The following is a 26,366-nucleotide window of genomic DNA, read 5'->3' as shown; positions in this document are numbered from 1 at the left end:
AATCATAAATACTGTTGGCCTTGGCGGAGTAATGCGCTCTGAATGCAGTCCACGTACATACCGTATGAATTAAATGCTTAATATATGAATAGCCCGTAACAAAAATAACCTACATTTTACATTCTAGCTAATGCATGGCCTAACGCTGTTCCATATAACCGAACTCGTAGCTGCTAAAATATCAGCGTCCATCAGGCATTCAAATAATAAATTGCTAATGTGGTACTTACGAACTATGGCGGAGAGCAGCAAGACGGTCATCACCCGGAGTTCACCACCCATAGCGAGTAGGCTCCTGATGCACACACAGGCTTACGTCCTTGTAATTTCATATACAGTAATCCTCTGAAGCCCGGGACACCGTATCTGTTTTATTCTTGTTCCTTCCAGACGATGTTATTCAAACTGGGACAGGCCACTTAGTGAAACGGGTTAATTGAGGCTGTTTCCAACTACGGTTTGTTGAAAAGTCTCGTATTTGAATTAAAATAATTTAGTAATTATAAGAATGATGCAGTAAATGCGTTATTGGACTGAAGTTATTAATCTTGTATATTTTACTATCGGGTAAAAATTGTATGGAATATTGGGAATAGTAAGAGAGTTACAATGTACTCGTATTAGGCTGATCCCAGCCATGGAAACACTTAAGCTCATTGGTCTGGGTGGGTGAGGGGAGAGCACAGTGAAGGCTTAGATTCAACTGATCGCTCCGGGTTCCTGCTGTACCGACTGTCCAACCAAGTGCTTCACTCGTTTCCATAATGGGGTTCAAATCTTGCGTATGCTGGCTGACAGCCGGACACTCTTCAGTAGCCCATTCATTTTTGTTTGAAGCAGTTACCTTATATTTTAATACAACACTACACAGGAAAGCATTCCTTAACGTAATTAATAAACCTACGTGTAAATACTGAAATAAATGTACAGCAGTTTAAACAGTGATTACAGTACCTTAATAAATACGTGCGTGAGGCTGGTGCCTACTGCATTATATTAGGGGTAACTTTTTTTTTTTTAACAACTGAACAGAGGATGGAAAAGCACACACACACACACACACACACACACACACACACACACACACAAAATCAGTACACCAGATTACAGGTGCCCTCGAGAAAACCATTCGGTACACACATCAGATTATCATAACATCAAAAAAATAACATTACTGTCTGAAGCTTAACCTCTTGAATCCCATGACATATTTTCTTAGTGGTCTTGCTATCTTCAGACGATGTTATTCAGCTCAGGGGAGACTTTTCAATTTCGAGTGGACAGATACAGTCTTGATAAACCCCTCCACTGCTTCACATCCTTCCCAACTTGAATAAAATCGTGTGAAGACAACAATAATATTAATCTGGAATAAATTGTGGAGTTGAAGGGCTAAAATACGTCAGATCTTAGGAGTTAATTATGGTTAAATTTTTCATGGATTTTGTAGCTTGGGGCATCAAAGGAATATCCCAAAACACACAATAATCCACCAGGTTATATCCACCACACATCATCCACCAGGTTATATCCACCACACATCATCCACCAGGTTATATCCACTACACATCATCCACCAGGTTATATCCACCACACATCATCCACCAGGTTATATCCACTACACATCATCCACCAGGTTATATCCACCACACACCATCCACCAGGTTATATCCACCACACATCATCCACCAGGTTATATCCACCACATATCATCCACCAGGTTATATCCACCACACATCATCCACCAGGTTATATCCACCACACATCATCCATCAGGTTATATCCACCACACTTCATCCACCAGGTTATATCCACCACACATCATCCACCAGGTTATATCCACCACACATCATCCACCAGGTTATATCCACCACACATCATCCACCAGGTTATATCCACCACACATCATCCACCAGGTTATATCCACCACACATCATCCACCAGGTTATATCCACCACACATCATCCACCAGGTTATATCCACCACACATCATCCACCAGGTTATATCCACCACACGTCATCCACCAGGTTATATCCACCACATGTCATCCACCAGGTTATATCCACCACACATCATCCACCAGGTTATATCCACCACACATCATCCACCAGGTTATATCCACTACATGTCATCCACCAGGTTATATCCACCACATATCATCCACCAGGTTATATCCACCACATCCACCAGGTTATATCCACTGCATGTCATCCACCAGGTTATATTCACCACACATCGACCAGGTTATATCCACCACATATCATCCACCGGGTTATATCCACCACATCCACCAGGTTATATCCACTGCATGTCATCCACCAGGTTATATTCACCACACATCCACCGGGTTATATCCACCACATATCATCCACAAGGTTATATCCACTGCATATCATCCACCAGGTTATATCCACCACACATCCACCAGGTTATATCCACCACATATCATCCACAAGGTTATATCCACTGCATGTCATCCACCAGGTTATATCCACCACATATCATCCACCAGGTTATATCCATCACATCCACCAGGTTATATCCACTACATATCATCCACCTGGTTATATCCAGTACACATCATCCACCAGGTTATATCCACTGCACATCATCCACAAGGTTATATCCACTGCATGTCATCCACCAGGTTATATTCACCACACATCATCCACCAGGTTATATCCACCAAGCATCATCCACCGTGTCATACTCACATCCAACCGATCACATCCACGTCTCATGCTTCACAACTCATCCACCGTAATCTACTTTTCGTCTGGCACCAGGTCGTGACACCCATCACTTATCCACATCTCATCCTCCAGGTCACATCCACTTCTCATCCACCAGGTCACATCCACCTTTCATCCACCATGTCTCATCCAGCAGGCTATGTCCACTGCTGCTCATCCACCAGTTTACCTTAACCACTTCCCATCCATCAAATCCCATCTGGTCACATCCATTTTGTTCATTCACAGCTTCTCATCCACCAGGCGGTATCCACTTTTCATTCACCAGATCACAGCCCTCCCTTCTCATCCACCACACTGCATCCACTCCTGCCTTGGAAGCCACAGTGTTGTGCAAGGTCAGTTACCAAGCGTTAGGCTCCGCATCACTCCCATGATAGTGCAGTCAGGAAGTTCTGCTTTTCCATCCATCCAGTCCATTGTTGCCTCATCAGAAGCGTAGGGATCCGGGGCTAGGCTATTCACTTCTGAAATTTAAGGTGACTTACCAGCCTCATTCATCCCTGAATGGCATTATGTGAGCAGTGAACCTCAGCCACCTAATAGATGGAAGCTCTTATGGCTCCATGTGGCTGGAGCAACTTTTCTAGACCACCAGGCACCTGTGTTATCTGCTTGGGATGACTGTACGGTAACCACATACAAAATAAATGTATAATCAAGTGCATAGTTAACTTAAGCTTTGTTGACAGTATTGTCCTTCTGTGGGTTTTCAATGAAACAAGTGATGCTTGTAAGAATTATCTTTATTATTTTGAACTTAAACATAACATTTAAATAGCAACAGTAAAAATAAATCTTCCACAAAATTAATCACAGCAGATGACAGTAGAGCCAAGGGAGAGAGGAGGGAAGGGGAAAAAGCAATAGACGGGGAGGAAGTGAAAGTGTGAAAAACAAGGAATACAGAAGGAAGAGAGGAGAAATAAGATACATTTCTGTTTATCATATTGTCACAAGTCAACATCCGTCAGGGTGAACTTGCCAACAGTTAGAACCTTCCATTATTACCTATTTATCATTGACTTCTGATACAACAAATATACACTATGGATAAAAAACAGAGGATAAATGTACATAACAGTAACATCTACCAGCCCACTACCCGAGTTGGCTGACATTGGACTAAAAAAAAATTATAATAAAATAAAAAAGTCTATGGGCTGCAAGACACCCATAGCACTCTTGGTCAATGTGGCCTTTCCTGAGTTTCATAAATATTCATTCACTGGGTATCCGCAATGTTGCACTTATGGAGTTGCTCTCTACCCATTCTCGACGATTGATTTTATTCAAATGCCACCATTTTAATATTTATGTTCTGTTTTACATTCCACTGCATCACATGCTTCATTTACTTTATTTGTTATATTAAAATGTTATACGTTAAATGTATACACAACAGGATTTTCTTTATCCATCCATAGTTTATCTTGTATTTTGAATCTGCTCAGTGGACATTAAATCTTACAAATACTGCCACAAAAATGGCTCTCAAGTAACACACACAAAATATACTCTCAGTTTCTCCTCAACATTCCTCTGTTAAAGGACTGAAGACTGGTAGACACTTGCAAACACTTTACAGATTTATATGAGATTGTCTTTCTTTGAACCTTATGGGAGGGTATCCATCACTGGTTCCATCTTATACTAAATATTTACCCTTTTTTCTAGACAAACAGACTAAGCAATCCCTGTCCTACATTCTAACTCTGATTTCTCCCTTAAACACTGCCTTTCTGTTTAATTTGCCACCCTATATTCTCTTCCCCAAAGTTTCTGTATCCCATTTCCTCTCCCCCTCTCATTTTGGCTTCTGCTGTGTGCTGTGTTGTTCTGGTTCCACAGCAGACCTGGATATCACTGTAGAAAAATGTACAACTTGCTCTTTAAAAAATTACGAGCTCCTTCCATCTATCTGCACAAAACCTGGAACACTTGGACCAGTATTCTCACTAGTTACCGAGGCTTCGGAGCACGTCTTCCTTAACGGTGTATTTCCGTATACGGCTGCGTAATATTCTTTTATACACTGCTGCACTTAAGCAACCTATACTGGCATTACCAAGATTTAGATACCATACAGGAGAACATCGAGGCATAGTATTCAAATTTAATTGCTAAGGTAGAGGTGCTAGAAGGCTCCGTACGCCCACCAGAATACAACTGTTGGTCTGAAGATACAAGCAATTTTTTATGAGGATGAAAGTTTTGGTAGTACAGTAGTCATTACCCACCCCTCCCCACCCTCCAAAATCTATATATATGTACAAACACTGGACAAAAGGAGAGGAAATGGCCATTGCTTGGTCAAAGATAACAATAATGTCAAACGTTTCGCCTTTGGTCCAACTCAGGAAAATGTAAATGATGCAGAGCTACACTAAGTCATCGTCAGATACTTTCATATGGGTCCCAGACACATGCCATGACTTGCCCTGTGGCCCATACATAAATAAAACCTATGTATTGAGTCCATACCATATACAGTAATAATTATAACTAAACTGAAACTAGTACAATACCCTATCATGTCATCCCCCAACACATGAGTACCGACACTGGGGAATATTCCAGAGGCTTATGCAGTTTTCCACTCTCCCTACACTGCACTGCTCTCCCCCACCCTCCACAGAAACAAGTGAACGTGGGGATGACAAGGGAAAAAAAGATGGAATTAGTGACTAGGCTTATCCGAGGGGAGCATGATCCTGTATGATCCTATATTGCCTCGTGGGAATGGGATAAACTCATTTGGCCGGATTCACTAACACACGTATTCTAACTCAAATGAATGCACGACTGATGCCCACATTATCACCTCCCTTTAATATAAAAAGAAGAGGAATGGAAGTCTTTATAAGTAAATGTAAACTAATATATCTAAGAGCACTGCAGATACTTCGATATAATCTTTAATTTTACACAACACAACATCCGTCCTTTGTAATTGCACCATGAGAATATAATACAACACTTTATATGAAATGTCATTAACTTCTGACACACCACAAAATTCAAAACTAGCAACAGCCACGGAAAAAATAGATTCCGTGTAGTTTTTGGCATACGGATATTTTTTCTGCCCATTATTTATTATTATTTTTTACACTACGTCTGCTTTTATCCCTAAGTAGGTAAATTAGCAAATATTTGTTTATTTCTGCACCTAAGAGGAGACACTGTTCAAAAAAATAAGTTTCTTTCTGACAATGAACATGCTTATAGAATCCAAGGAGGAACACGAGGAAAATCGAATTAGCAAAGGCAGGACAACCTCACGGTAGTCTAAGGTTATGGTAGAGGCCATGTCACACTTTTTTTTTTTTTTTTTTTTTTTTACTTTTCCCAGGTAACTCAGTCTTGGCAGTAACTTTGGGGGGGGGGGTTGCTGGTGACTTTTCCTGGTGACTGCAACTGCAAAGCCCACTGGTGTAACAATATATATATATATATATATATATATATATATATATATATATATATATATATAATGTGCCAAGAGAATGCCACCATGATGGAGTTGCATAGGTTAAGTTGAAAAAAAAGAAAAAAAAAAGTCATTTATGTGACAACAGGACAAATACTTCATTCTACTTATGCCCTTCCACCCAATCCTCCCCCCCCCCTCCTCTCTCTCTCTCTCCCAGCATGATTTCCTACAACACACACTCCTTTTAAAACATGCATGAATCTAGGCAGAATTTTCTCATTTTTCTACAGCTCTCAGACCTCTAAGTGCGTGCTAACCCGTTGTCACAAGGCTCACCAGACACAATAACATGCATAATTATCACGAATCACATACTGTACACAATACTCTTCTGAAATTATGCCTTGTTAAAGCACACGACTGTTTGATTCTGACCTCATGGTAGGAAATTCATGCACAAATCCCTCACCAGCCAATGGAACACAATGTACATTTACTTCTGGCTCAAGAGGTGTCTATTATGCGTATATTATCTCACTGAAATGCCCAATAATTTCACCACAAAGAACAGTACAATATTATTAGCTGTATGCTCACTTACTCAAGTGGCTTCATGGTGCCCCTTCCTTGGTGAGTAATTTTCCATCTTACACTTTACTTTCTCTTGTACATTACATATATTTGTATAATACTGACACAGTCTGTACCAGTACCACACAAGAGGTTTAGTAAGGTGTGATGTGCAAAATACACTGCTAACGAAAGGCATTATGAAGTCTCTGAAGACAACTGGAATTACAGCATTATGTGACATCGTAAGACACAAAACATACCTTAAGTTGTACTGCCAGTTGGACAAACACATACCATGTAGGGATGAGAGTTACAGGATGTTGGGGAAAAGAGAACTGGTTGTATAAAAGAACTGATTGTTTACACGATCAGCTACTTACATCCATAACAGCTACTGATTGCAGCAGTATAAGGCAATCAGCTGTTTACCTGACATGGATCCGCTGTTCATCCATACCAGATGTTTACCAGGCCAGCTGTAAATGTAACACAAAATTTGACACAAGAAGTCTGGTTACACAACACTACACTAAAGAATCAACTGTTCTTAGTGAGGTTTGCTGTCAGTTCAGTATTAGTTGCTCTGACAGCAACTGTTACAGGGTAGGCTACATGTCCTCTCTAAATCAGCCTCCTCTATAATATGAAATAACAGGGTACCAGTTTATGGAGGCATTTATCTCTGCATGATACAGACCAAAAAACAACTACAAGGACTAAGCCCTATAATTTAGGTCATTTTCAGCATGATTTTGGTACCTGACCGACAAGTGGATATTATGCAAATTATAAAAGAATACTCACTACAAATACTGAGCTCATTACTCCTCTCCATACAGTGGTAACATACTGATCATCACTAAACAGCAGACCAGCTGTGAGCATGGCACCAGAACCAGCTGTTTACCAATCATTTACACTTGTTGGTTTACGAGGCAGTGGAGGTGGCACGGCGGCGGCGGCGGTGGCGACGGTGAGAGCGACGGCGGCTCTTGTTGCGACCCTGCTGCTGCTGTTGTTGTTGTTGTCGCTGTTGATTTTCCTGTTGATTATTGGATACTTGGGAGGGACTAGTAGGGCTGGTGATCTGGGGGTTGAAAGGTATGGGGCTAATATCTTGTAGGTCTTGAGGGCTGAAGGCTGAAGGCAAAGTTTTCTCTGCTGTGGGTTCTGGAAAGCTGGGAAACTTGAAAGCCAGTGGAGGTTGTGGCTTTCGTGCAAACTCTGAGGGCTGCGGGCGCCTTGGAACACTTTGTAGCTCTACTGGCTGTGGAGCTCTGCTAAAGCTCATGCTCTGTGAGGGCTGTGGAGGTTTTGATGGCTGTGACTGCTTGGGGGGTTGTCTCCCAAATGCTGAGGTGGTTGGGAGATGCAAATCACCAAACTCTGAACTCTCTGAACCTCCATCAAATTCCGAATACTGGTTCAAGTCTATGGCCCCTTCGTGACTCTGTGTCCGAACACCCTGAAGTCTATGGGCCGGATGTCAGACCTCTGTCGACGACTTTGGACGGGATTTCCCTCGGCGGCGTGCCAGAGCTGATGCTGCCACAGGGCCCAGGTTGGGAGCTCTTGGGGAGTCATTGATGGCTCTGCAGGGCAAACAAAATGTCATGGTTAACTCACACTTACTACCGAACGTTGAATTTAACCCATACCGTGCTGGGCAAAAAAATAAACTGTTACCCCTCTTTGCCAGCTGATTATTTATTTATTTTTTTCTGGCTAAATGAGCTTAATTCATCAATATAAGATCCCTGACACTAGTAAAGGTAATCACTAAAGCCAGACAGTTGGTTGAGTCGAGTCAGGTTGGTGCCACTCTACCTCTGATATCTTCAAGGTTACTGAGAGAACCAAGCAGCTGTGAGCTTGAGAACCAAGCAGCTGTGAGCTTGTGAACCAATTTTGATTTTTTTTTTCTGGCTAAATGGGCTTCATACATCAATGTAAGATCCCTGGCACTAATAAAAGTAATCACCAAAGCCAGAAAGTAGGTTGAAATCGGGTCAGGTTGGTGCCACTCGACCTCTGAAATCTTCAAGGTTACTGACACAGCAGAGCGTCTGTGAGCCTGTAAAGACTCACTCGCCTCCCGTACTCCTAAATCAGTGTTGTAAGCATAGCAGAGAAATTTTTGAAGTGAGCGAGATACGTTATTACCTTCCATTTTAATTAGGTTGCTTGCAATGACTTCTCAGTGCTGCAGGACGTTGCTCTACATCACTGGTGTTTTTGAAGGGGCCATAGATCTATGTTGCTGGCACGGTATGGGTTGACAAACTTTTGGGATTAACAACCTACTGTTCTCCATAGTTTGTTGTACTGAGGGTTTAATGGTAATTACACATTTAAAAAAATATTAAGTGCTATATGCGACTCTTGTATTGTATTGTTTGGTAACAGCTAATCCTAAAATACATTAACAACCGAATACAATTGTATGCGTGTGTGTGTGTGTGTGTGTGTGTGTGTGTGTGTGTGTGTGTCCGTCCCTCCACGGGAACCACCTTGTCGTGGTGGGGGGTTTGCGTGCCCTGTAAATCTGGTGGGTCGTACCAGTGCAGGATATACCCCCCGGACTCAGCAGGAGGACAGGGTTACTGATGCTGGAGAGGCCATTAGTGAGGGATCAGACGTAGTGTTCCCAGGTCCATTGCCTTGTGGACTGCCCTTGGTTGGGTCAAGGGTACAGTAGTAACCCCTGAACAAAAAATCCATTAATCGAGTCCCACAGGTGGGGCTTGACAGACAGAGCTCCCGGCAGACTCCTGCAACCCTGCTTAGTAGATGGCTGTCATGAATCTTCATGCCACTATCACAGACTGGGGAGGGCCAAGTCACGTGGTGGTAAGGACTGCGCACCCTCACTAGCACACCAAATCCATTCATTGCACAAGCCCACTACTATATTTGCCTCCCATCCCATACCTTAGTGCGTAAAGCAGCTGTCGTCTTCTGTAGCAGGAGGACAGATTTAAGTTTGTGTGTGTGTGTGTGTGTGTGTGTGTGTGTGTGTGTGTGTGTGCTCTTACCTAATTGTTCATACCTAATTGCATCTTTACAGGAATGAGTCAAGCTCTTACTGTCCCGTGCTTTAACCCCTTAACCGCGGGTGTCATTCCAGAATGACATTGTAAAAATTGGACCAAACCGCGGGTGTCATTCTGGAATGTTTGTGAATATTTTGAATACCGCGCGTTTTTTCTGCTCGCCAATTGTTTCAAGGGAGAGTAGCTATTAAGTTCTTTCACTCCAGCCAACCCCCACCTCCCTCCTTCCACCCCCCAGGCCCCCCACCCCACCCCTGACCAAACACGCATCAGTATCTGTCCAGCTTTGTGAGTGACAACAGAGCTGATGTGGCAGTGAAGTGCGGGCAATTACAGTGCCTTTTACCTGCCTCAGTGAACACAGAGTGGGTGTTTATCGTATGTGCAGTGTTCATATATGTTTATAGTATTATTATCAGAATGAGGTTGGCATTTGGTAATGGTGTGTGAGACAAAAAATAGTGATTTTAGATCGCTCACTTCTAACGGCACTGCCCATCCAGTGATAGTCAACGAAATCATGAAACCTACATCATTGCAAAGGCGAAGGTTAGTACTTTCTAAAGGTACCTTATTTTTCGCTCTAGATTTATTCTGTGCAGAGTTATAAAGGCTTAAAGTTTGTTTACATTTTGGCTGGAACCCCCGTGGGGAGGGGGGGGCAGTCGGGTCAAAACAATGCCTGCGGTTAAAGGGTTAAACCATATTTATCATACATATCCTTAAATTTGTGAATTGTTTTGGCACACACTATTTCATTCGGTAGTGCATTCCACTGATCAATTGCTCTGTTTGGGAAACTGAATTCCTCACGTCTTTATCACCTCTCTTATGCAGTTTTTTTGCAGTGTCCTCTTGCTGATGCTTCCCCATAGGTTAAGTAATCATTTGTGTCTATTTTCTCCTTCCCTGATATGCATTTATATAGCATTATCATGTCACCTCTTTTCCTTCTCTCCCGTAGTGTTGGTAGATTCAGTTTATTTAGTCTTTCTTCGTAGCTTAGATCCCTTAAGCTTGGTATCCATCTTGTAGCGGTGTGTGTGTGTGTGTGTGTGTGTGTGTGTGTGTGTGTGTGTGTGTGTGTGTGTGAGTGTGTTTAAGTTCAACTGCTCAAACCTCACAATTGAGCTGCATGAACACCACTTCTGCAAGTACTGAACAACAAGTATCACCTGCCACAAGTACTACTGCTAGGTAGTGGTGCCAGCACTGGCACCACCACCATTACTGCTACTACTACAACTACTCTTGCTCTCAGGACTGCACCTGTAAGTTGCTGTGATGGCACCCTTGACCAATGATGCATCCTGAAGCAGCAGTCGCAAGTTGGGAAGCGACTCTCTGTGAAGGAGCCACGGGTGGTTGGCTACCTGCGCTGCTGTCAGTCGCTGGTTTGGGTCTAGGTGCAGCATTTGAGTCACCAGGTCCTGTACAGGCAAACAACAGCAACGTTTTAATTTAAGCATATTGACTGCAGGGGGATCATGAATCACAGTACTTGGGTCACCAGGTTCTGCATGTGGAAATAAGAGCAAAGTCAGAACTGCTGCCAGTCACTCATTCAAGTTGAGGTGCAGCACTGAGTCACCACGTCCTGTACGGGAAAACAAGAACAAAGTTTCTGATAACTGCCTATGGACGAGAATTATCAATCACAGCATCGGAGTCTCAAGGTCCAGGACAATGAAACAGAACAAGGTTTAGATTAATGCATATCAGTTTTACAAGGATCATCAACCCTTTCATTGCGACCTGAGAACTTTGTATTTTACTAAGGCTAATCTTAGTTTTATTAATCCTGGAGAAACGTACCACTGCAGAGGTCAAAACCAAACTGTTCTGTTCACACCAAGAAACTCTACAATATAAAAGGATTAAAGCAGGGTTGACATTTCACTGCTTTTTACATCAAAGCCAGTGAAATTAATGACTGGACTGCATAATGTCTTTCATCTTAAGCTGGTGCAAAGGATGGAACTCTTTATTGCAGGCCAGAATGCTAATCATGATGGTAGTTTTATGCATTTACAGTGCCCACTGTTTCTCTCAAGCATAGTAATATAATTTTGTCACCCTGACTTGGCCTTGATGTTTGTTCTTTTGCAATTTATATATGCTAATGTAGTTCAATGGCAGAAAAAGAAAATACTCTGGCTATACATCCCATCCACAGCGCTCTTTTGTGACTAGCATATCATAATGTAAAACTACTACAAAACAGCATTTGAGATGGACAGATGTCATTTCTAAACCAAATTCAAGCAGAAAATAGAAGTTGTACAGCAGCAGTTGCAACCCCGGGCTCATCTCACTGTGAACCTGGTGAAGTGCAGGCTGAGGCTGCCCTTGCAGACAAAAAGCCAAGTGGACATACCCAAACACTGCATAATAATAGAGGTGTTACATCCATCCATCATCCAATCTTATGAAGCCCCCTGAGGAGCATAGAAACCTGGGACTAGGCAAGTTGGTCCTGACATTAAGATGAGACTGACCAGCCTCACTCATCCCTGGGTGGCATTATGTGAGCAGTAAACTCCAACCACACCTTGGATATAAACCTACACAGGCTCAATCAGATATCAGGATATATAGGTAACTGAGGAGAACACCTGACCAGTATATCCAGCTATAGTGTGTTTGTTCCAACCTGACAAACATCACTTGGGGAGTCGATCGAACTACAGTCCATTCACTTTAACTTGGCCCAAATTTTCACCATTTTGCTGCTTATTTCACGTAGCTTAGTCGCAAAAGAGAACACTGTGACTGTACGACATTTCTGTAGCACCTTTTCGTGACTAGCTTAGTATTCATGTTAATCTGTTGCTACAACTCAGCAGTCAAGATGGAGGGATGGCAACTTTAAGCAGAATTAAAGTGAATGGAGTATAGTAAGCGAGGCGATTCACTGCACTTTATAACTCTGTGTCATCAAATTTGATGCGAATGTTCTTAGTATGGAAATGGACCAGTTCCGTCACATGAAAGCAAAGCGACTATACCTGAGGAAAAAAAAAAAAAAAAAGCTTGTTTAGAAAAAATGAAATTACTTGGCTAACACACACACACACACACACACACACACACACACACACACACACACACACACACACACACACACACTTGTTGCATACCTAATCTAGTCACAAAGATTAAAAAAAAAAAAAAAATCCCCTTTCACGGTCAGGACAACTCGTTTTCTATTACAGTTTATGCCAGACGATTTTATTCAGCTGACAGTGAACCCCAGGAGCCCGAGAGCATTAACTACACGAAATTCTGATCTGTTTATTCACGAAATTCTCTCTATCTATTGCCAGACGCTTTAATCCCATATGGGGGGACCACAAACAAATCGCCTCCACGTCGCCCTGTCCCCCGCCATTTCACTGCCCTGCTCCCATTTCACACGCCCCTCATATACCTCTCCACTCCATCCCTCCATTTCATCCTTGGCCTCCCCCTCCCTCTCTCCCCCTTCACCTCACTCATACACTCCTCGTTAGTCTCTCACTCTCCATCCTCTCCACATGCCCAAACCACGAAATTCTGTTGGGAAAATGTAATCAAATCTTTATTATTGAAATTCAAATTTATTGTTAATTTGCGAAATTCTAATCTGTTGTGCATTCGCAAAATTTTATTTTCGCGAAATTCTATTCTTTATTCGCAAGATTCTAATCTGTTGTTTATTATACGCGAAATTCCATTCTTTATTCGCGAAATTCTAATTTGTTGTTTATTCGCGAAATTCTAATCTATTCTTTATTCGCGAAATTAAAATCAATTGTTTATTCGCGAAATTCTGTTTTTTATTCGCGAAATTCTAATCTACTGTTTATTTTTGCTCTCCCCCCCCCACACACACAGTATAGGGGAGATATTTTGTAGTGATGGGAGTCATTGGCCCGTGTTCGCGTCGTTTTAAGAAAGCTCCCTAACACCTGTTCCTAAGCGATTTTTTTCCTTATTACACCTTGCTGTTCTCTTCTGTGTTACTTAAATCGTTCAAATACTCTGCATAATTATCGTACAAATATTCTCCAGACGTATCCTGAAGTTAAATCGCTAAGGAAGAGGTGTTAGGGAGCTTCCTTTACAAGCCACTGAAAGCTGGTGTGGGTGTGACTGGTGTAGGTGTGGCTGGTGTGGGTGTGACTGGTGTGGGTGTGGCTGGTGTGGGTGTGGCTGGTGTGGGTGTGACTGGTGTAGGTGTGACTGGTGTAGGTGTGACTGGTGTGGGTGTGGCTGGTGTGGGTGTGACTGGTGTGGGTGTGACTGGTGTAGGTGTGGCTGGTGTGGGTGTGGCTGGTGTGGGTGTGGCTGGTGTAGGTGTGGCTGGTGTAGGTGTGGCTGGTGTAGGTGTGGCTGTCTGGTGTAGGTGTGGCTGGTGTAGGTGTGGCTGGTGTAGGTGTGGCTGGTGTAGGTGTGGCTGGTGTAGGTGTGGCTGGTGTAGGTGTGGCTGGTGTAGGTGTGGCTGGTGTAGGTGTGGCTGGTGTGGGTGTGACTGGTGTGGGTGTGACTGGTGTGGGTGTGGCTGGTGTGGGTGTGGCTGGTGTAGGTGTGGCTGGTGTGACGTAGGACAGATGTAAGTGTGGCTGGTGTGACGTAAGACTGGTGTGGGTGTGGCTGGTGTAGGTGTGGCTGGTGTAGGTGTGGATGGTGTGGGTGTGGATGGTGTGAGTGTGGATGGTGTGTGTGTGGCTGGTGTGGGTGTGGCTGGTGTAGGTGTGGCTGGTGTGGATGTGTAAGAGGATGTGAGTACGGTACTACGGTACGGTATATAATTAATGGAATATTCAACTCACACACACACACACACACACACACACACACACACACACACACACACACTACTTTTTCTCTATAATACGTTCACTTTAAACTGTCAAAAAACTTCGTCCTTTTTCAGTTTATTTCCTGCAGCTTAGTGGCGGAATGGGACAATACTACGGCGCTTCTTCGTGACTAGCACCACCTTCAGGCGTTAAGCTATTGGTATAACTCAGCATTTAAGATGGATGGACAATAGATTTACGCTCAGAGAAACGAGTAGGCGATTTGTTTGTGGCCACCCCGTATGGGATTAAGGCGTCTGACGACAGATAGATAGATAGACAAACGAGTATAGTTAAGAAGTTGATTATACGTATATATAACCAAAATAAAAAAATATAAATCCTAACCTGAATAAAATAGTCACGAGGTGGCAAGAAAATAATAATAATAATAATAGTAACAAGTACGGTAATAATAATAATAATAATAATAATAATAATAATAAAAGTGTGGTAATAATAATAATAATAATAATAATAATAATACGGTAATAATAATAATAAAATAATAATAATAATAATAATAATAATACGATAATAATAATAGTACGGTAGTAGTAGTAGTAGTAGTAGTAATAATAATAATAATAATAACTTGGTCCAGGATTTCGTCCTTATTCAGTTTCACGTAGCTCAGTGACGGAGAAGGGCAATGCTACGACTCTACATCCACAGCACTTCTTCGTGACTAGTGCCATTTCCTAGAATTAGTTTAGTGTCCCAAATTAGAGGATTAAGGAAGGATTTATTCCCGTAGATTTAATCCATCTAATTGTAACTACTGTATAATTAATCCCATTTTCTAACTATAATTAATTTATTACTACTACTACTACTACTACTTCTGTTAGTACTATTAAAAATTATTATTATTAAGCATGTATGGACAAATTTGAGAGGAGCAAGAGAGTGCTTTTGATTGGAGACATGAATGGCAAAGTTGGGAATGTACGAGTGGATGGAGTGGTTGGTCAGTGGGGTGTGCCAGCTGAAGTAGATGGGAATGGAAGTGCTTTGGTGGACATCTGTGCTGGTAAGGGGTTGGCAATAGCCAACACCTACTTTCGGCATAAGATGATCCACCGGTATACATGGAGAGTAATGAGGAGGATGGATGGTGAACTTGTTGAACGAAAGGCAATGATAGACTACGTGTGTGTGGATGAGCGAATGAGAAGACAGGTGTTGGATGCAAGAGTGTGGAGAGGGTGGGGGAATGGAGTCTCGGACCATCACTTAGTGATGGCCAAGATAAAGCTGCAAAGAAAATGGTTGAGGAGACGAAGGGGAAGACAGGAGGAAACAGCTCCGGTGAGAAGAGTGGAGAATTTGCAAGATAGTGAGAAAATGACAGAGTATAAGAGCATAGTGGAAGAAAGATTGGGAAGGTATGAGCTAGAGCAGATGGAAGGGGTGGAAGACGTATGTAAGATATTTACGGAAGAGAGAGGCGCAGCGTGTGAGGCGGTTTGTGGAGTGAGGAGGAGATGCAAGGGACAGCATGGTGGAATGATGTGAAACGAGCTGTGGAACAAAAGAAGGCATATAGTGAATGGTTAGCGAGTAGAGGTAGGGGAGAAGATGAGAGAGAGAAGAGAGAGGTATATGTGAGCAGGAGAAGGAAGGTGAAGAGACTGGTGAAGGAGAGTAAGAAGAAAGTGGATGAAGAGTTGGGAGGAATCTGAGTGTGAAATGGAGGGAGAGTAAGAAATTGTTTTGGAAGGAGGTAAAGAAAGTAAGGCAGTGTGAAAGGGGAAATAGTAGGGGAGTGAAAGATAGGAATAATAGATTGCTGGTGGAGACGAGAGAGAAATTGAGGAGATGGAAGGAGCACTTTCTGGATTTGTTGAATGTAGAGAGTGAGAGCAGTGCGAGTATAAGTGGTTGGGGAATGGCTGGGAGAAGAAGAGATGAGAGGAGGGAGGAATAGATCAGTAGGGCGGAAGTAGTGGAAGCAATGAAGAAGATCAAGTTGGGAAAGGCCCCAGGAATTGATGGACTGTGTGGTGAAATGCTTAGGTATGGGGGTGAGATTGTTGTGGAGTGGATATGGAAGTTGTGTAGATTGGCTTGGGAAGAGGGAAGGGTTCCAGAGAACTGGAAATCAGGTATAATTGTTCCTTCATACAAAGGAAAAGGGGAGAGAGAAGTATGTGGTAACCATAGGGGTATTTGCCTTCTTAGTGTGACTGTTAAATATATGGTAGAATATTCATTGATAGGGTTAGGCATATGACAGAGGAGCTAGTTGGAGAAGAACAAGGGGGATTTAGGAAGGGAAAAAGGTGTGTAGATCAGATATTTGTTCTAAGATGTTTAGTGGAGAAGTATCTAGAGAAGGGAAAGAAAGTGTATGCTGCCTTTATGGACTTGGAGAAAGCTTATGACAGAATAGATGGGCAAGGTATGTGGAAGGTATTACGAATATATGGAGTGGATGGGAAATTGTTGAATGCTGTGAAGAGTATGTGTGAAGGAGCTAGGGCTACGGTGCGAGTGGATGGTGAGCTGAGTGAGTTCTTTGATCTCAATGTGGGACTGAAACAGGGTTGTGTGATGTCTCCATGGCTGTATAATATATATATGGATGGGGTTGTAAAGGAGGTGCAAGGTAGGGCATTGGATGTGGGGTGGCTGTTATGAATGAGGGTGAGATTTGGAAGATTCCGGTGTTGCTGTCTGCTGATGATACAATACTGTTGAGTGAAGATGAATGGGAGTTGCAAGGTTTGGTGAATAAATTTGGGACAGTGTGCAGGAGGAGGAAGCTGAAAGTTAATGTAAACAAAAGTAAAGTTATAGTGTTTGCGAGGAATGAAGTCACAGAATGTACAGTGAGGTTGGATGGTGAGGATATGGAGAATGTGAGTGCATTCAAGTACTTGGGTAGTGTGATGAGTAAGGATGGAACTTTGGGGGATGAAGTGCGTGAAAGGGTACAGCAGGGAAGGAAGGTTGTTGGTTCACTGAAAGCAGTGATGAGAAATAGAGGTGAGTATGGAAGTTAAGAAGTCACTGCATAATAGTATTGTGATCCCTACCCTGACGTATGGAAGCGAGGCGTGGACCTTGCAAGAGGGGAACAAGTCAAGAGTGAGAGCAGTGGAAATGAGTTACTTGAGAGGAGCATGTGGAGTGACATGGAGGGACAGGTTGACGAATGAAGAAGTGAAGGAACGTTGTGGGGTGGATGTGGATGTGGTTGAGAAGATTAGGAGAAACATTGAGGTGGTTTGGACATGTGGAGAGAATGGAGAATGAAAGACTAAGAGGGTGTATGTACAGTAGGTGAGGTGGAGGGAGGGAAAGGGAGGGGTAGACCGAGAATGAGGTGGAGGGATGGAGTTGAGAGGTATATGAGGGAGGGAGGGGGGTGAGTTGGGGGAAGGGTAGTCAAATGGTGGGTGACAGCGACTTGGAGGCGTTTTGTCTGCGGCCACCCTTTGCGGGATTAGGGCGTCGGGCTACAGATAGATAGATTATTATTATTATCATCATCATCATCATGTCATTATTATTATTATTATTATCATCATCATCATCATCATCATCATCATTATTATTATTATTATTATTATTATTAATCATCACACCCATGCTTGGTCGTTTTCCAATTTCAAGGGCTTATCTCTCTCTCTCTCTCTCTCTCTCTCTCTCTCTCTCTCTCTCTCGTCCAGTTAGCTCATTAAATGTTTCCTTTATTTTTTATTTATATATTTTTTGCTGTTCTTTACCCGTATTGTTTTTTTCTGCGGTCTTTGTGTGTGTGTGTGTGTGTGTGTGTGTGTGTGTGTGTGTGTGTGTGTGTGTGTGTGTGTGTGAGAGAGAGAGAGAGAGAATGTAGTGCTTGTCTATAATTACATTCTCTCTCTCTCTCTCTCTCTCTCTCTCAGCCGTCCCCTTACACTTTGTTTATAGTCTTTTCTCTCCTCCTTTTCTCTTTTCTCCTCTTCGCTCCCAAATCTCCTCTCTCTCTCTCTCTCTCTCCCCTCCTTTTCTTCTCCATCGATTCTCCTCTCTTCCACAACTTCCTCTCCTCTCCTCTACTTCTTTACACCTTCCACCTCTCCTCTCCACTACTCTCCTCTCCTCTTCTCCTCTCTTCTATCATCTGCTCATCTATTTACTCCACCTTCTCTTTTTTCTCTCTCTCTTCTCCTCTCCCTCATTTTCCTTCTCCATCTCTCCTCTCCTGCTACATCACGCCCCATCATTCCTTTCTCTCCTCTCCTCTTATCAATTTCTTCATTCCTCTCCTCTTCTTTCCTCTTTTTCTTCTCCTCTGCTTCACTCTTATTGCACCTCCTCTTCTCTCCTCCTCCTCTTACTCCTCCTCTTCTTCCTCCTCCTCTTCTCTCCTCCTCCTCCTCCCATTTTTCTTTCCTGTCATCATGCCTTTCCCTTGTGACTCACCTCCTTTCTTTTTCTCCCATCTTCGCTCCCTCTCTTTCCTATTTTCCTCAGCTACTTTTCCCAACTACCTCCAGACGATTTTCTTCAGCCGAGTGGAATATTAGAGGTTTTGTGAATATCATCTCCCGCCCACATACGTTCCTTCCACTTCTGCTTTTATGAGTATTATTTTCGTCACTCTTCCCCTCTTCCATTTTCTTCCTGATTCTCGTTTTCTGTCCCTTCTCCTTTCATCTCCTTTCTTGTCACTCTCATCCCTTCCCCTGCCTTCCATTTTCTTTCGTTTTCTCTCTTTTCTTTTCCTTCTCTTGTCTTCCCTTCCCACCTGATTCCCTTCCCTTCCCACCTGATTCCCTTCCCTTCCCTTCCCATCTGATTCCCTTCCCCTCCCTTCCTTTCCCTTCCCTTCCCTTTCCGTCCATTTTCTTTCCTTTCCTTCCCTTCCCTTCATTCCCATTCCATCCGATTTCCTTCCCTTCCCTTCCTTTTCTTTTCTTTCCTTTCCCTTCCATCCCTTTCCTTCCTTCTTCCTTTCCCTTCCCTTCGCTTCCTTATGTACATCCAGATCCCCTTCCTCTCCTCTCCCCTTCTCCCTCTCACCTTCCCTTCCTTTCCCTTCTCATCCCTTCCCTCCTCTATATCCATCCACATCCATTCCCTCTCCTCTCCCCTCCTCCCTCTCACCTTCCCTTCCCTTCCCGTACCTTTCCTTCCCTTCCCTCCTCTATTTCCGTCTACATCCATTCCCTCTCCTCTCCCCTCCTCCCTCCCTCCCATTCCTTCTCTATCCTCTCCTACCTGCCCTAACCCTCCTCACTCTCTCTCTCCCTTTCTTCCTTTCTCCTTCATCCTCCCCCTCCCCTCCCTGTTCCCCTACCCCTCCTCTCCCCTCCTCCCTTTCCTCCCCATCCATCTTCTCCTTACCTCTCTCTCCTCCCCAACCCTTCTTCTCCTTCCTTCCTTTCCCCTCCCCTCATCTCTCCTCCCCAACCCTTCCTCCGCTTCCTTCCCTTCCTCTCGTCTCATCTCTCCTCCCCCCTCCTTCTTCCCCACCCCTCTTCCTTTCACTTCCCACCTCTCCTTCTCCTTTCCACCTCTTCCCTCCACTCCTTACCTCTCCTCTCCCTCTATCCTCCCCTCTTCCTTCCTCCCCTACCCCTCCCTCCTCTCTTTCCTCGTCACCCCTCTCTCTTCTCTCTTTGACCTCTCTCCTGACCTCTGACCTTACACTGAGTCAGACCGGAGATGCAGAGAGGGAGAGAGAGAGAAAAGAAAGGATATAAACTGATAAACGAGAGAGAGAGAGAGAGAGAGAGAGAGAGAGAGAGAGAGAGGGAGGGGTATATATGGGTGGTGTGTGTGTGTGTGTGTGTGTGTGTGTAAGAGAGAGAGAGAGAGAGAGGTTATATATGGATGGTGAGAGAGAGAGGTTATATATGGGTGGTGAGAGAGAGAGAGAGAGAGAATGAATGTGAGAGTGACACACATACACACACACACAACAATCCCGGATATTACCCCCACACAAGGGGAAATGACCAAAGTGAGAAAATGAGATAACCGGAAAAAACTCATCTCAGGGAAGGAAATGTTTTAACACTGCAATTATTACCCTCCCCCTTTCTCTCTCTCTCTCTCTCTCTCTCTCTCTAACACTGCAATTATTACCCCCCCCCTTTCTCTCTCTCTCTCTCTCTCTCTCTCTCTCTCTCTCTCTCTCTCTCTCTCTAACACTGCAATTATTACCACCCTCTCTCTCTCTCTAACACTGCAATTATTACCACCCTCTCTCTCTCTCTCTCTCTAACACTGCAATTATTACCACCCTCTCTCTCTCTCTCTCTCTCTAACACTGCAATTATTACCACCCTCTCTCTCTCTCTCACACACACTGCAATTATTACCACCCTCTCTCTCTCTCTCTAACACTGCAATTATTACCACCCTTATACTCTCTCTCTCTCTCTCTCTCTCTAACACTGCAATTATTACCACCCTTACTCTCTCTCTCTCTCTCTCTCTAACACTGCAATTATTACCACCCTTACTCTCTCTCTCTCTCTCTAACACTGCAATTATTACCACCCTTATACTCTCTCTCTCTCTCTCTCTCTAACACTGCAGTTATTACCACCCTTATACTCTCTCTCTCTCTCTCTCTCTCTCTAACACTGCAATTATTACCACCCTTATACTCTCTCTCTCTCTCTCTCTCTCTAACACTGCAATTATTACCACCCTTATACTCTCTCTCTTTCTCTAACACTGCAATTATTACCACCCTTATACTCTCTCTCTCTCTCTAACACTGCAATTATTACCACCCTTATACTCTCTCTCTCTCTCTCTAACACTGCAATTATTAACACCCTTATACTCTCTCTCTAACACTGCAATTATTACCTCTCTCTCTCTCTCTCTCTCTCTCTCTCTAACTGCAATTATTACCACCCTTATACTCTCTCTCTCTCTCTCTCTCTCTCTCTCTCTCTCTCTCTAACACTGCAATTATTACCACCCTTATACTCTCTCTCTCTCTCTCTCTCTCTCTAACACTGCAATTATTACCACCCTTATACTCTCTCTCTCTCTCTCTCTCTCTCTCTCTCTAACACTGCAATTATTACCACCCTTATACTCTCTCTCTCTCTCTCTCTCTCTCTAACACTGCAATTATTACCACCCTTATACTCTCTCTCTCTCTCTCTCTCTCTCTCTCTCTAACACTGCAATTATTACCACCCTTATACTCTCTCTCTCTCTAACACTGCAATTATTACCACCCTTATACTCTCTCTCTCTCTCTCTAACACTGCAATTATTACCACCCTTATACTCTCTCTCTCTCTCTCTCTAACACTGCAATTATTACCACCCTTATACTCTCTCTCTCTCTCTCTCTAACACTGCAATTATTACCACCCTTATACTCTCTCTCTCTCTAACACTGCAATTATTACCACCCTTATACTCTCACTCTAACACTGCAATTATTACCGCTCTCTCTCTCTCTCTCTCTCTCTCTAACACTGCAATTATTACCACCCTTATACTCTCTCTCTAACACTGCAATTATTACTTCTCTCTCTCTCTCTCTCTCTAACACTGCAATTATTACCACCCTTATACTCTCTCTCTAACACTGCAATTATTACTTCTCTCTCTCTCTCTCTCAACACTGCAATTACCACCACCCTTTCTCTCTCTCTCTGTTTATTTTATACTGCATAAATCGCTGTGGAAGAGGTATTACGAAGCTTCCTTTACCACGAAATACGTAATCTTTATACCCCTTAGGTGCGAGGTGGGGGAAGGTCACTATCCACACATTTGATGTAGTGCTACCTTCAGGTGACACTACATTGAATGGCAAGCCAAATGGTTTATCGCAGTCAGGGAAACCAATTCACGCTGGGTGGTGACCATAACACCCAATGTATGGTGATAATACCACAGTCCTTTTATCTTAACATGGCCCAGATATTTGTCCTTTCGGAGCTTATTTCCGTAGCTCAGTGGCAGCATCAGACAATACTATGGCTCTGCACCCTTTCCATAGCACTTCTTCGTGACTAGCACCATATATGAGCGTTAATCTATTGTGACAACGCTGCATTCAAGATGGAGAGATGTCAGTTTTGGGCTAAGTAAAAGTGAGAGACCGACCGACAAATAAGGAAGTGAAGGAGCGTTGTGGTGTGGATGTGGTAGGAGGCGTTAGGAGACACACACTGAGGTGGTTTGGCCATATGAAGAGGATGGAGAGTGAAAGACTGACGAGAAGAGTGGATGTGAGTGAGGTGGGGGGGGGTAGAGGGAGGGAGAGGCCAAAGATGAGACGGAGGGATGGATTGGAAGGGTATATGAGAGAGGGAGGTGTGATCTGGGAGCAGGGCAGTGAAATGGCGGGGGACAGGGCGACATGGAGGCGATTTGTTTGTGGCCACCCCTTACGGGATTAAGGCGTCTGGCAGCAGACAGATAGAGAGAGAAGTGAAACGAATATAACACACTCCTCTCACTCACTCTCAGCTGAATAAAATCGTCTTGTAAATAGTCTATCCATTTTACTATAACTTGACCGAAAAGTGCCAGCTCTCCATCTTGAATACTGAGCTGTTACAAGATATTCACACCAGGTCAACTCTGGAACTGTCTCCCTCTATCTGTATTTCCTGCTAGCTATGATCTCCAGTTTTTCAAACGCAGTGTGTCCAGGCATTTCAAAATGATCGGGTCTTGAATTTGGCTCTGTCTTGTATTTTGTTTTTCTCTTGGAAGGAACAGTTATTGCGGGCTCGTGGCCTTTGGTTCCTTCTTCCTAGCGTTAAAAAAATAATAATAAATAAAAAGATCATGATGCTAGTCACGGAGAAGTGCTGTGGAAAGGATGTAGAGCCGTAGCATTGTCACTTAGCTACATGAAATAGGCTGAGAAAGAGCGAAAATCTGGGCCAGGTTAAGGTGAACAAGGTATAGGCGTGAATCTGCCACCTCCCCTTCTTGAATGCTGAGCTGTAACAGGAGATGAAGACTAGAACAGACTACTTGTCACGAAGAAGTGCTATGGAAAGGATCTTGTAACAGGAGATGAACAGTAGAATATGGTAATAGTCACGAAGAAGTGCTGTGGAAAGGATCTGAAGTCTTATTAGCCATATTCTGCCACTGAACTAAGGGAAACAAGCTTTAAAAGGACGAAGAAAAAAAAAACGCTTTTTTAAAATGAATGAAGAACAGCTGGAATAAAATGGAAGACGTGGTAATGAAGTTAAATAAATAAATAAAATCTCACTCCTTTTGCAGCCGTACTCGGTTGCGGAATGACAATACTACGGCTCTACATTCGTTCCGTAGCACTTCTTCGTGACTAGCATCATATTCTAATGTTAGTCTCTCGTTACGGTTCAGCAAGATGGGGAGATGGTTAGTATACGCCTATAGTGCATTCATTTTAACTAGGCGGATATTTTAGTCCTTTTGCAGGTGACTTTCCGTACCTTAGGTGGTGAAATGAGACTACCGTGGCTCTAAACTTCCCTAGCACTTTTTCGTGACTAGCATCATAATCTAATGTTAAAATGTGGCTACGACACAGCAAGATGGAGAGATGGCAATTTTACGCCGAGTTAAAGTGAAAAGAGTATGATTCCAGACGATTTTATTCAGGTCAGAAGGATTACATTCCCCACCCCCCAGGCTATCACAGACGATTTCCTTAACTCGAGAGAAATCGTACATTCCTATCACATTAACTTGTCCTAAAAACTGCAGTGTCTCCATACCCAATACTGAAGTGTAGCATAACGCTGCAGGAGGGAATGGCCTAAAAATGTAGTAGTAATAGTAGTAGTAGAGGCTCATTGGAATGTGAACCCAGTGGATTATAACCTCAAGTTCCTCTTCCTCGTCTCGGTGGGATAAGGAGATAAATGAGATACGTTTGTATAGCCAGGCAGCTGACCCCCTGGTTGTCTCAGTGCCATCACGTGAGGGCGTCTGTGGCACAAAAAGATTAAAAATAGTGAACTGCTCCAATAACGGTAGAATGTATTGTATTTGTGTCCTATTTTCCCGCGGCAGCTGAGTAATCTGTTGCGCTTAACCCGAGGGAAAGGGAATACAGCCCGGCTCAGCGGCTAGCTCGCCCCACTCTTAAAATACCGGCTTTGTTGACACTGGCGGCTAAAAACGAGTCACTGGGATGGCGGGGCTATTTCCTGCTCCTAGCGCTAAACACACTTTGACGTTTTGCTAAATAATGCGGGCGCTCTCTCTCTCTCTCTCTCTCTCTCTCTCTCTCTCTCTCTCTCTCTCTCTCTCTCTCTCTCTCACTCTCTCTCTCTCTCTCTCTCTCTCTCTCTCTCTCTGATCTTTAGCTATCTTCCTCGGTCACGTTCAATCCACTTCTTACTCTCTAACTCCCAACACAAGGGAGGGAGGGAAGAGAAACGAGGTGAGGAGAGAGGGAAGACAGAAACAAAAAAAAATAAAAAAGATGTGGAGAGGATGGACAAAGACAAAATGGGGAAGGAAGGAAAAGTGGAGAAGGGGAAACAATGAAAAGAAAGAGAAAAGGAGAGGTCGAGAAATGTGGGAAGGAAAAAGAAGGAAAGAAAATAAAAATGATGACAAATGGAGAGTAAGAAGAGGTGGAATAAAACTGGACACAGAAGAAAGGGGGAAGGGAATAAAAGAGAGCTTGTGATGGAGAGAGAGAGAGAGAGAAATCTTCTAACCTATCCAATCTTTCATTTAATATAGAGTTATAATTCAGTTCAGTCCTACACTCCCTCCTAACCAAACCCTTCTCTTCCCTACCCTACCCTATCCTACCCTACCCTACCTTACTTTACCTTACCCTACCACACCCAATACCTTACCTTACCTTACCCTACCTTACCCTACCCTACACTACCCTACTTTACCTTACCTTACCCTACTCTACCCTAGCCTACCCTACCCACACAGCAGCCCCGTGCCTACCCTACACTCCCTTTAACCCCGTCAGATGTGATGAATATTAAACACCTGATTCATGAGATGTTCACTGTGCAAAGGTCAAATATGCCTAGTGTGGTGGCTCCCTCCTCCACCACACTACCACACTTATTACCACACTTATCCTTTACCACACTACCACACTTATTACCACACTTATCCTTTACCACACTACCACGATGATCATCTGCCACACTTATCACTTACCACACTACCACACTTATCATTTACCACACTACCACAATTATCATCTGTCACACTTATCATTTATATACCATACTGCCACACTTATCATTACCACACTTATCATTTACCACTACCACACTTATCATTTACCACACAACCACACTTATCATTTACCACACTGCCACACTTATCATTTACCACAGTACCACAATTATCATTTACCACAGTACCACACTTATCACTTACCACAGTACCACACCACACTACCACACTTATCACTTACCACACTACCACACATCATTTACCACTCTACCACACTTATAATTTACCACACTACCACACTCATCATTTACCACACTACCACACTCATCATTTACCACACTACCACACTAATCATTTACCACACTACCACACTAATCATTTACCACACTTACCTACCACACACCACACTTAACACCTATCACATTACCACTCAGCCACATCACATGAACCGCCAAAATATCGCATACGCACTCAAAACTCCTCTCACCTGAATTATTGCACACACACACACACACACACACACACACACACACACACACACACACACACACACACACACACACA

The 26,366-nt window shown here is 43.3% G+C and overlaps 1 protein-coding gene across 1 annotated transcript in view; it reads right to left on the bottom strand.

Moving 5' to 3' along the window:
* Positions 1–8,220: 8,220 nt before the first annotated feature.
* The window catches only part of LOC145402843 (ribosomal protein S6 kinase alpha-2-like), a 148,911-nt gene continuing 130,765 nt past the window's right edge, over positions 8,221–26,366 (bottom strand). Inside the window, exons 14-15 of the mRNA XM_080274756.1 lie at positions 11,086–11,246; positions 8,221–8,355 (exon numbers count right to left, since the gene is read on the bottom strand). Coding sequence (XP_080130882.1) covers positions 8,250–8,355; positions 11,086–11,246 — 267 coding nt within the window. The 3' untranslated portion in view covers positions 8,221–8,249. The remainder of the gene's footprint in view (positions 8,356–11,085; positions 11,247–26,366) is intronic.

The sequence above is a fragment of the Coenobita brevimanus genome, chromosome 59, assembly GCF_032717465.1.
Source record: "Coenobita brevimanus isolate Jiangsu-jjx chromosome 59, ASM3271746v2, whole genome shotgun sequence".
Lineage (NCBI taxonomy): Eukaryota > Metazoa > Arthropoda > Malacostraca > Decapoda > Coenobitidae > Coenobita > Coenobita brevimanus.
This window is presented reverse-complemented; position numbering and strand designations above follow the sequence as displayed.